General features: G+C 40.6%; 1 protein-coding gene across 4 annotated transcripts; it reads right to left on the bottom strand.

The window, feature by feature from the left end:
• Positions 1-993: 993 nt before the first annotated feature.
• Positions 994-9,958, bottom strand: LOC135103362 (DNA repair and recombination protein RAD54-like). 4 transcript variants are annotated; one of them, XM_064009431.1, is made up of 14 exons: positions 9,807-9,958; positions 7,761-7,966; positions 7,254-7,418; positions 6,710-6,903; positions 6,522-6,591; positions 6,193-6,387; positions 5,856-6,074; positions 5,179-5,456; positions 4,846-4,991; positions 4,380-4,533; positions 3,962-4,160; positions 3,495-3,701; positions 2,402-2,565; positions 994-1,404 (listed from the first exon to the last, which is right to left on the bottom strand). In XM_064009431.1, exons 2-14 carry the CDS (start codon positions 7,761-7,763, stop codon positions 1,206-1,208), a joined length of 2,193 nt encoding a protein of 730 aa, XP_063865501.1. In that variant the 5' UTR covers positions 7,764-7,966; positions 9,807-9,958; the 3' UTR covers positions 994-1,205. The 4 variants fall into 4 exon arrangements, with proteins under 4 accessions (XP_063865501.1, XP_063865499.1, XP_063865498.1 ...); XM_064009429.1 differs by lacking the exon at positions 9,807-9,958 and adding an exon at positions 8,973-9,790; XM_064009428.1 differs by lacking the exon at positions 9,807-9,958 and adding an exon at positions 9,056-9,790.
• Between the last annotated feature and the right edge of the window lie 2,254 nt (positions 9,959-12,212).

Genomic DNA, 12,212 nt, shown 5'->3' with positions numbered 1-12,212 from the left:
CTCTTACGATTCTGAAGCCTTGCCTGATTACAACTGTTTAGCTGAGCAACATACATCTACAGATCTCTGGGATGAGATTGATGAAACCTCTTGAGTACTTTTGAGTGTGTGAACTCTGTCAGTGACTGAAATCACTAACTTCTTAACAGCTACAGCTGTTAAAGCAAATGCTTTTTTGGAAATTATGCTCAATGACACACCTCAGGCTTTTCTCCAGTGTTGAACATACTCGTAAGTAGGGTTTATAAAAGTTGCCATGCCAATTGGGATACTAGTCAGGCTGAATGAAGTGTCCCCACCAACAAAATACTAGGTTTGTCTATTACTGTTCTGGGCTCCATCTTCCATCCTGTTACCCCACACAAGGTTTTCACCCTCAGTTTTTTTCTTTTTTTGCCCAGGTCGAGACCTATAAGAAGGATGCAGTGTAAATAAATTTGAAAGTATTCATACATGCTGAAGCTTCTAATCCTGAGACCAATTTCCATCCTAGCATTCATAATACTAGTAATACTGTGAACTGAAGGATTCTGTGTTGCACTTCCTTCAAAATCATGTGCATTAACCAGGTAATTGGACTAAGGCCGAGGGAAGCTCCATTGTTCCAATGAATTCCAAAGCCTAGTAAAGTTGTAATTGGTATACAAGTCTGATCTCATAGTTAAGAGTGCCTATGATCAAGCCCCAGGCCTGAGGAGGCCAATTTTGGCTTGTCTCCTCATGCTGTAGGTCATGTCCACATCTGTGAAAAGGTATGGGACTTACCAGGGCCAGGAGTTATGATCTTGTAGCCTGTCAAGAACAGAATGTTTGAAGTCCTGTCCTCATGAATGTGTGTATGTGTGTGTGTGTGTGTGTGTTCCAAAGACCAGAAATGATCTATAATCCTGGATGGTAATAGATTTCATAAGAGGTGGTGTAATTTTGTGGTATTCAGTAGACTGCTGGTGAGAACTAGTCTCAAAAATATTTTCAGGGAAATAATGATACATGTAGAATATAAAATATTTTAAAAAATATCTAGTCTCTAATTTTGAGATATAAAATTAGTGTTTTTTGTTACAAAATGTTATTTACTATGAAACAAAGGTATAAAGGACTGAGGATTATGATCAGTATTTCATCACAGTCTATGGATTTTTTTGTTTTGTTTATTTTTCATGACACTAGTCAACCCTAAGTTTCTCATACTTAGGAAATACAAATCAGGGTATAGTTTTCTGTTCATGTGATCTCTGGTGAAAGACAAAAGATATCCCAGCAGGCCAACACTGATAAATAACTCTATCCTGAAGACCCTTCTTATTCTGGCAGTGATGCCACAAAGATAAATCACTGGTGCAGTCGGCACTCTCAGGTGGAGGCTGCATCTGGATCCCATTAAGACACCGGCGACACCTGAATCTGTAAATGAAAGTGACTAAGGTAGCATACCTAGACATATTTCCATAAGGCACACACACACACATTAAGCAGGCATTCAAAGTTTGGTTTCCAGTAAGTTCAGCACTTCATATTAAGCACTGATGCTGAATTTTTTCATATTCTAATTTAACAGTATATTTCGTGAGCTTAGCATCAGCTATCTTTGCATGTCAGCCTTGTTTGTGATGATGACACCACACTAATATACAATGCCTTATGAGGCTCAATGGATCAATATGGGAATGAATCAGTTTTAATATCTTGGCCACATCTTGTGCAAAGTTTGAAAGCATGGGAGGAGAGAGAATTCTAGGAAGTTGTAGGATCATCTGGAAACATGAAAGGAAACATTGAAAATGAAAGGGGAAAGAGTCTATTCAGAATAGTTTAACTTAACAATAACTTAGGGGAGTAAGACGTGTGTGGAAGACAAATATATAGAATCCAAGTAAAGGAAAGAAGTTATCTAACTTCTTTGCTGTGATAATATAAAGATTTTCTTATGTTTGCATCTATCTCTGATGCTTTGCTACTTCCATGAATGTACGTAAGAGGATGGCCATGGCAGAACAGGTAAATACACATGCTTATCTCCCCTATTCTCTCCAAACTTCCTTCCAAAACATCTTATTCTCAATGAATCTTTGAACTTTCACTTGGCTTCCTTCCAAACTCTTCATCTACTCTCTTACTTTCTATTATCAGTTTCTTCACTTTCCTATTCCAAGATATACATGTACTCAGTTTTCACTTTACTTCCTATGGAACATTTCGTGTAACATTTTTTCATACCCTCTTCTATTTCATGAGCTTCTCAATCTCAGCCATCCACAATGCACTTCTACTCTCAAGCCTACTGTAACCTACTACTTCCGGTGATACTGTAGACATACATTAAACAACCTTACAGTTGATCCTTCTCCAAATATTGCCACACTTCCTCTCAGGACTGTAAAGATGAAAAGCTAAGACTTACTTGTCATGAGTGTCTGAGGCAGTGTTGGTGTTGAGGATGAAAAGCTCACGCAACTCTGACACTGAGAAGTGTCGCTGAACATCTTCTTCGTAGTCCACAACACAGCTGCTCAAAGCTTTTTTGTGGGCTTGTCGCTGGAAGATCTTCTCTTCAATACTCCCAGTCTGTTATCATGAATACAGAAATTTACAAAATGAAATAACTAAAAAAATAATGCAATATATTAGAAACATGTCACAGCTACATGGTTTATAGTTGCCAATTATTAACTTTGGGAAAATGTAAATCAATTTAATCTACTCAGATATTTCTTAGAACTCCATTAAAGGTTTTTATGTGAAAAAAATCATAAGAAAAGTTAATTAAATGAATACTGGGATAATACATCCAAAAAAAATCAAGTAATCTTTTTCACAATTCTGTCCTAAATAAAGCCACAAAAAATACAGATAATATATAAAAACAACAAACTTCCATCCATTTTCTTTAAATGAACTTCAGTAAAGAAGTCCATTAATAATACAAATAAAACTTTTTACAATAATTATTTTGCACAGAAGCCTGTATTATCCACAGATGGAAGGAAAAGTCCCCACTTCCACCATACACTTGTTCTAAAGTCAGCAGCATTTGGTATGAATTTATGGCATTGTTAGCATTATTCACTATTGAGGCAAGTGAGTCTCTAGTCATGTAGGAGACTGGCTGCTTCATAAGGAAGTGGTTCTTCATGGGGTTAATAAACTCTTCCTTAGAAGTAATCAGTGGTTATAGCTTCATAAGGGAAGAATTTAGCTCCTGAGGTGTCTTGATGTTGTTCTCTTAAAGGAATTCAAGTTTTGAAAGGCAGATCATGAAAGAGCAAAGATAACAAAGGCAGATTAAGATGTGACATCATAAAGGAACCAAGCTATCACCCTAAATTCACCTGCACCAATCACTGATTCACTGCAACGCTCAACTTCATCAACTTCGTAGCAATCTTTCACCTGATTCAGTACAACACCTTTCTCTAACACTCTTTCTATCCTCTTTTCTTGCTGCATAGGCTTCAGTTTTCCATAACTATATGAAATATGTAAGGAATACTTACTGCAAGAAGACGATATATGTAACAGTTTTTCTTTTGGCCATCCCGCCACACCCTTGCCATGGCTTGCTCATCATTAGCAGGGTTCCAGTCTGGGTCAAACATCACCAGGCGGTTGGCACCAATCAGATTGAGGCCACAGCCTCCTGCCTTACTGCTCAGCATGAAGATGAAGTCTCCTCCACAGGGATCATTGAATTTCTCTACAATCTGGAATAGATGTCATTTAAAAAAACTTGTATTCTGATATTTTTATTATGTGTAATTCTGCAGCCCGACAAACATATGGTCAGATGCAGCTTGGCAAACGTACCACCAGGTGGCAAAGACAGATCCAAGTGAAGATGAAACCTGTCTTTCAAAACAATGACATCCTCATCAGCTTCAATTAAATAATACCTCTAAGCTTATACTATAGTGCTCATGTTTTGCTCCCAAGAGTAACAAGCCAACTAGTATATCAAAATTACCTTAGCTCTCTTCTTGATGGACATGGAGCCATCCAGTCTCACAAATGGATACCTTCTCAATGCTGCCAGTTGTTGAAAAAGATCTAGAGTTTGAGTATAGTTTGAGATCAGCACAACCTTGTCATCAGAAGAACTACGGATCAAAGCTAAAATTGCATCCAGAACAGCAACTTTCCCTGACAACTCTGGATGCAGGTTCCTGAAACAAATACAAATTTCTATGTGAATGAATGTCTGGCACTAGATGATGACACAAAAAAGTTGTTCCTAAACTACAGCTTCCTGAGATAAGCATAATTACATAAGCCAAGGGCATATCACAACAAACTCATCAGAACACCAAACTGAACCTGGGCCTTAGCTCTTCACCCTCACATTGCACACTCTACACGAGGCAAAGACAGCTGTCAGAACATACCGGGGATCATGGCCTGGTGGGAAAAACTTCTCCAAGTCAGCATATCCAGGTTCATGAGCCTTGACCTTCTCCCACAGCAGATCAGGATGATTACACAACTTCTTCATGCTGGTTATTGCTGCCAGAGCAGTGTTTCCCAAGCGACCATCACCATCTGATAAAATGCATCAACATATTACTGTGAATACATACAGTGAAGATTTACACAAGAGGAAAAGGAGAACTGTCAAGATGGAATGGAGAGGGTAATATGGATGTATATGAGAATTTTAACAAGTGTGAAACAGAGGAATAACTGAATGGATAATAGGTCAAGTTACTCCACATCTTGATTTACAATGACAGTCTGATGTTCTGCTACTCAGCCTCCTCCTCCTCCTCCTGCCATTTTACTTACAAACTACTTTTTTTTTTTACTTTATAGCCTTACAACACAGATAGAAAAGTAAGATGAACAAATTAGTACCTGAGAGCTGCTTCTTGACTGCTGAGGAAGTGATGAAGGCATGGTACATATCCTTCTGCACTGTAGTGAGGGGACAGCACACCACATGCTCTATCTTCACTGGCAGGTACTTCGAGAGGATGTCGTTGGTTCGGCGAATGATACATCTATAGAAGGCAGGGCTTGTGACTCACAGGTATCAAGCATATAGAAACTATTTCAAGAATAATAAAAAAAGGAATAAAAGCAAAAACAGTATATATAAAGAAAACATAATTCTCCAATCCTTTACATCGCTTAATATACAACACATAAACAAAGCTGGGGTGCTTGCAAATAAAGTTTTGTAGTTACCTGCTCACAATAGAGATTAGCTCATCCAATCTTTCTTTTCCTAACTCATGATCTTTGTCTGAAGCGTCTGCATCCCGGCTCCTCAAGATCACTCTCTCATATTTCTTCCTGAATTCCTGTGCAGTGCCAAGGATGCCAGCATTGACAAAGTGCAGCAGTGAAAAGTACTCCAGGAGATCATTTTGAATTGGAGTCCCTGAAAGCAGCACCCGACGCTTGGCCTTCAGCCCCATCAGTGCCTGGTAGGTCTGGTTTTCACAGTTTTTCAGTCTGTGACCCTAAATCAAGATAAAATTATTGAGGTAAAAAATATGCAACAATCTGTAACTCCTGATTCCTTATACTATTGGGCTCTCACTTAAAAAAAAAAAAGACCTTGCAGTAACCTTTATCTTTTGTCATAAATCAAAGAATATTTACATTTCAGTATGATTTTTCTTAAATGTCCTACAAAAAACAGGCTCACTACTAGTCCTCAGGGGAATAGTATGATGAGGCAAGAGACTTACCATTTGACTGGGGGACAACAGGGCTAAGAGTGTGTGATGTGTGTGTGAATGTGGTGCCTTGCCTGGGTCAACCAGGGTGGGATAACCGGCCTGGTATATAAATAGAGACTAGTCTTCATGGAAAGATTTGTCAAATTGTCTGCTATAAACACGGTGGCTAACACATACCTCATCACACAGCACCAGCCCCACCTCGCCCTGATGCAGAACGTGGGCATGCAGGCGAAACGTCTCATACGATATAATGAGCACTGGGTTAACGGGGCGACGGCCAAATGTTGACATGAATCCCTTCAACTTGGAGTCAATTTCTGTTTTTGTTCCGGAGTCAATGGCTAGGGCATTTAACTTGCCCTTGAGCCATTTATTTATTTCATTATACCAGTTCTGAAACATCATAATATATTTGCTAATTCAATTTTACATATATCAAAAATTTACGTAATGTAATCTTCAATGAATTAGAAAACATATGTAGTATCATAAGCTTGATGATGGTATTTACCTTAACTAAACTAGAAGGTGCAACAATCACAGTCTTCTCTATGGTCGGGCGGCAGTCTGGGCTTTGGCGGAGGAGTGTCCACATGAGGGTGATGCACTGCAAGGTTTTCCCCAGCCCCATTTCATCTGCCATGATACAGCCATAGTTGTCATCAATCCTCTTCCCGGTAACACACTCATACATGAATTTCACTCCCTGTAAAACATTATTTGTAAAGCAATAAGATTGTCAAAAGTGATAAATTCACAAGTTCATCTGACTCTCCATAGGTGTAATATATTTCTCACTTATACATTCATGTTTTTCAATGAATCATAATGTAGCCACACCTCTCGCTGATGAGGCCGCAGGACAGCAGATAACATTGGGTCCACCACCACAGCCACCTCCAGTTTCTCCCTGTTGGAACAATCAAAATATCTGGTGACATAGGATGCAGAGATATAATACTGGAGATGTTGAGAAAATTACTGAAAATTCATGCAAGATCCCACAAGCTCTCCTACCAGACACCTACGTGTTGACTGTCATCTTCTCATGAGCGGAGAGTTCCTTGGGTCGGTAGAGCACCAGGGCATCAGGCTCGTCAGGGTCGTGTAGGGGCTGCCGCACTCCACTGCGCCGCACACCCAGACCACGGTGGCCCTGACTCACATAGTTGGCAATGGGAATCTTGAAGGGCTTGGCTAAGATTTTTCGTATAAAAGCTTCCTGTTGGCAAGATGACCGAGTTTATTTTGTGGACTATTTGGAAACACACTGTTTAATGTCCTACCAGCCTTGGCAACTTTCCACACTTGAGTTTCATTAACTTTCTTACATTCCTCATCCCTTTCCCTGCCTTGTCAGTCTACTACTACACCTTTCTAATAATTTTATTTCAACAAGCTTTCACATGACATCTTACCGGAAACACTGGAATACTTGATTATTTGCTAATGTGTATTCTCAAGGGAGTGAACACTCTGATCAACTTCACTTCCACTTTTCATACACCTCACCAACAATGTCAATCACAAAAGAGTGCCTTCATACAGTCACAAGGATGGTACATTACTGACATGTGAGGATGTTGGTCTTGCAGAGGGGAGAGTATTGTTGATTGCTGACAGGGGAGTCCTGTCCTGGGAGTCACTGTCCTCATCTTCTAACACCTTCTTCCTCTTGAGAGGCTGATTGCAATCAAGACTCCTTTTGTGAAGCTGGCTTGGAGCAAGACTGCGTCGCTAAGGTAATATTACAATCCAGTTTAAAACAAGATTCCTTTATAAATATTTAAAAATTTGATAATACAAAACAATGTGTAGATATGAACTTAGACATATTTGATGACAGATAGTACATATTATGATTATAATTTAAAGCATTAGAGCATATTTGCTTCAAAACTTTTCTAAGTGTTGCATTATATGATATACTATTATACAGCACACCTTGATAAAAATCCTTCCATTCATGGACTGACAGCACAAATGACTTCAAAATGATGATAAGGAGCATCAGAATATGTACTACAAAGAAACTAAATTCAGAAAACTTGAAGAATTCTGCAATCAAATAATATTTACCATATTAAATGTTAATAAGAGAATGTAGGTTGTTGTTGTTGTTGAGGATTTGAGGGGGCCATGCAGGCTGTAGTGCCACAGCCTCTAGTGGTCCTTGTTAGACTCTGGTGAACTATCCTGTCCACTGGAGGAGGAGTCTAGTGTGCTTGAGTGTCTTGAAGGTCAAACTGGGATTTCAGGAACCACTCAGGTCTGCTAGTGGTGGCCTGTGGATGTGGAGTGATACCAGTGAGAGAAGGCGAGCAGTGTAATGGGAGTGGTGGTGAGGGCAGTGTAGCAGCAGGTGTTCTGGAGGGGTGTCTGTCAGGCTTAGCTTGCACATGTGGGCAGTGAGGCAGTTGTAACCTATCCTGAGTCTGGTGAGTGCAGTGTCTACGACATGGCTGTGGCAGTGGGTCCACCAGTGGTGTCGTGTCCAGTCTGATAGGTCCAGGTGTCTTTCCCACTGTAAGCTGCAGCATTTCTGTAAGCTGGTCAGTAGGTCAGTCTGTGGGAAAATCAGTCTATGGGAGAGGGGTGGGAGTAGGCCTCGTTTGCCACTATGTCAGCCACAATGTTTCCCACAATGCTGATGGGAGAGGGGACCCAATGAAGGTGGATGTTGATGTGTGAGGCTGACAGTTAGGAGAGTAGGGGGGTGTATTTGAAAGTTTGACTTTGGGGGAGCAGTGCTGGGTGAGCTGAAGGGCATAAGAAAGTGTTAAATATTTACAAGAAAAAATGCGTTTTCAGAACTTTTAAAGATATAAAAATAAAAATCAGACACATAATGTATGCAGCTAACTAATCACAGCCTGAAGGGCTGACCAATGAAAGACAGGGCAACACACACACACACACACACACCATCAGTACAATGAAACACACACACAAACACACTGCATCACCATCAGTACAATGAAAGACAGGGCAACACACACACACACACACACACGCATTGCATCACCATCAGTACTACGAAAGAAAGGGCAACACACACACACACACACACACACTGCAACACCATCAGTACAATGAAAGACAAGGCAACACACACACACACACACACACACACACACACGTAAAATCTTAATTAAGTGCTGAAATAAAAGGAAAAATAACTTCAAAGATTTGGAAAAGGCACCGGAAAAGGACACTTTTTCGGTCTGCAAAATCAACATATTTTACTGAACAGAAGCACGAAAAACTCTTAGAAGATAAATAAAAACTTACTTAAAAGCTAAGAAAAAGTTCGAAGAAAAAAAAAGTAAAATGAATCTTGACAGGTTATGATAGGAATTCATCGTGGCAGCTACCTATCTGGCACATCCTTGTTGTTGATTGGCTGTTTCCGAGCGGTGTGGTGCTTTTTCATGCTGGACAGGGCTTCAGGTCAGATGACTGGACGTTCAGGTCTTTCACCTTTACTGCTTCTCTTTTAGATCTGTTACGCAGGCAAGGCTTGAAGGTGTCCTTCCTACATAAAAAAAAAAAAAAAAAATGGATGTTCAAACTTGGTTCCAAGTCTTCCACCTTAGTTTTCCCTTTGGAGCTGTAACGCAGGCGGGTCTTACAGGTCGGATGACAAGATTTTCAGACTTGGTTCCAAGTCTTTCATCTTATTGCTTCTCCTTTGGGCATGCTACGCAGGCGGAGCTTGCAGGTCAAATGACAGGATGTTCAGGTTTCCATGGTTCTCAGTCTTCCATCTTTACTGCTTCTCCTTTGGACCTGTTATGCTTTCTAAGATCACCCTCCCCGATCTTCTTTTAAGCCCTTAACTGTTTCAGGTTCTCATTTTCCGGCATTCAACCATAAACGTTTTGGAAAGTCTTACTTCTGTAATCATAGTCAGTTGATGGCTAGCGTGTCAGCATAGCGCTTTCAGTGTGTCAGCCACGTCACCGTCACTAGTGCCACCACAAGCCTTGCCACTCAGTTCCTTGGGTAGCCTCGGAATGAACTGTCACACACTCACGTCTCAGTATGCTATTACACTTCAGGCTGGCCTGCCGCGTCTTATTTACAGTTTTCGCGGGTTATAATAATATAAGCGAAAATACAAACCTCTTACGTCATGTGGAAACAGATGACTGACAAACGAGTAGGAGTAATAATGGAGTGCGATCCTTCTTTCCGGCGTGTTGGAGAATCCAGCTCTACAGCGAGGGTTTGGTGACACTTGTTTACGTCCTCTACTCTCCCTATAGCCCCAAGTATTGGTTCACTCCCCTTCACTCATTGCAGGAAGCCAGATAAATTGCGGTGAAGTTCAAAATATTCCTTAAAATGAGCTGGATATGTCTAAAAAGAAAAAAAAAATATGAAAGCCATTTGTTTTTTCCCTGTTTTAAAGTAAAAAAAAACTAAATAAATGAGTTTAATATTTCTAAAAAGATACAAATTCGGTTTTTTTTTTCTTTTTTTTTTGCATATATTAATTTATGGTGGATTATTATTATTATTATTTTTTTTTTATGTAGGAGGGACTCTGGCCAAGGGCAACAAAAATCCACTAAAAAAAATATGCGCACTGAAATGCCAGTCCCGTAAAAGGGTCAAAGCAGTGGGCAAAAAAGTCTTGAAACCTCCCTCTTGAAGGAATTCAAGTCATAGGAAGGTGGAAATACAGAAGCAGGCAGGGAGTTCCAGAGTTTACCAGAGAAAGGGATGAATGATTGAGAATACTGGTTAACTCTTGCGTTAGAGATATGGACAGAATAGGGGTGAGAGAAAGAAGAAAGTCTTGTGCAGCGAGGCCGCGGAAGGTGGGGAGGCATGCAGTTAGCATGAAAATAGCGATAAAAGACAGCTAGATATGCAACATTGCGGCGGTGAGAGAGAGGCTGAAGACAGTCAGTTAGAGGAGAGGAGTCGATGAGACGAAAAGCTTTTGATTCCACCCTGTCTAGAAGAGCAGTATGAGTGGAACCCTCCCAGACATGTGAAGCATACTCCATACATGGACGGATAAGGCCCTTGTACAGAGTTAGCAGCTGGGGGGGTGAGAAAAACTGGCGGAGACGTCTCAGAACGATTAACTTCATAGAAGCTGTTTTAGGTAGAGATGAGATGTGAAGTTTCCAGTTCTGATTATAAGTAAAGGACAGACCGAGGATGTTCAATGTAGAAGAGGGGGACAGTTGAGTGTCATTGAAGAAGAGGGGATAGTTGTCTGGAAGGTTGTGTCGAGTTGATAGATGGAGGAATTGAGTTTTTGAGGCATTGAACAATACCAAGTTTGCTCTGCCCCAATCAGAAATTTTAGAAAGATCAGAAGTCAAGCGTTCTGTGGCTTCCCTGCGTGATATGTTTACCTCCTGAAGGGTTGGACGTCTATGAAAAAACGTGGAAAAGTGCAGGGTGGTATCATCAACATAGGAGTGGATAGGACAAGAAGTTTGGTTTAGAAGATCATTAATGAATAATAAGAAGAGAGTGGGTGACAGGACAGAACCCTGAGGAACACCACTGTTAATAGATTTAGGAGAAGAACAGTGACCGTCTACCACAGCAGCAATAGAACGGTCAGAAAGGAAACTTGAGATGAAGTTACAGAGAGAAGGATAGAAACCGTAGGAGGGTAGTTTGGAAATCAAAGCTTTGTGCCAGACTCTATCAAAAGCTTTTGATATGTCCAAGGCAACAGCAAAAGTTTCACCAAAAGAGGATGACCAAGACTCAGTAAGGAAAGCCAGAAGATCACCAGTAGAGCGGCCTTGACGGAACCCATACTGGCGATCAGATAGAAGGTTGTGAAGTGATAGATGTTTAAGAATCTTCCTGTTGAGGATAGATTCAAAAACTTTAGATAGGCAGGAAATTAAAGCAATAGGACGGTAGTTTGAGGGATTAGAACGGTCACCCTTTTTAGAAACAGGTTGAATGTAGGCAAACTTCCAGCAAGAAGGAAAGGTAGATGTTGACAGACAGAGCTGAAAGAGTTTGACTAGGCAAGGTGCAAGCACGGAGGCACAGTTTCAGAGAACAATAGGAGGGACCCCATCAGGTCCATAAGCCTTCCGAGGGTTTAGGCCAGCGAGGGCATGGAAAACATCATTGCGAAGAATTTTAATACGTGGCATGAAGTAGTCAGAGGGTGGAGGAGAGGGAGGAACAAGCCCAGAATCGTCCAAGGTAGAGTTTTTAGCAAAGGTTTGAGCGAAGAGTTCAGCTTTAGAAATAGATGTGATAGCAGTGGTGCCATCTGGTTGAAATAGAGGAGGGAAAGAAGAAGCAAAGTTATTGGAGATATTTTTGGCTAGATGCCAGAAATCACGAGGGGAGTTAGATCTTGAAAGGTTTTGACATTTTCTGTTAATGAAGGAGTTTTTGGCTAGTTGGAGAACAGACTTGGCATGGTTCCGGGCAGAAATATAAAGTGCATGAGATTCTGTTGATGGAAGGCTTAAGTACCTTTTGTGGGCCACCTCTATATCATGTATAGCACGAGAACAAGCTGTGTTAAACCAA

This window comes from Scylla paramamosain, chromosome 9, assembly GCF_035594125.1.
Source record: "Scylla paramamosain isolate STU-SP2022 chromosome 9, ASM3559412v1, whole genome shotgun sequence".
Classification (NCBI taxonomy): Eukaryota; Metazoa; Arthropoda; class Malacostraca; order Decapoda; family Portunidae; genus Scylla; species Scylla paramamosain.
This window is presented reverse-complemented; position numbering and strand designations above follow the sequence as displayed.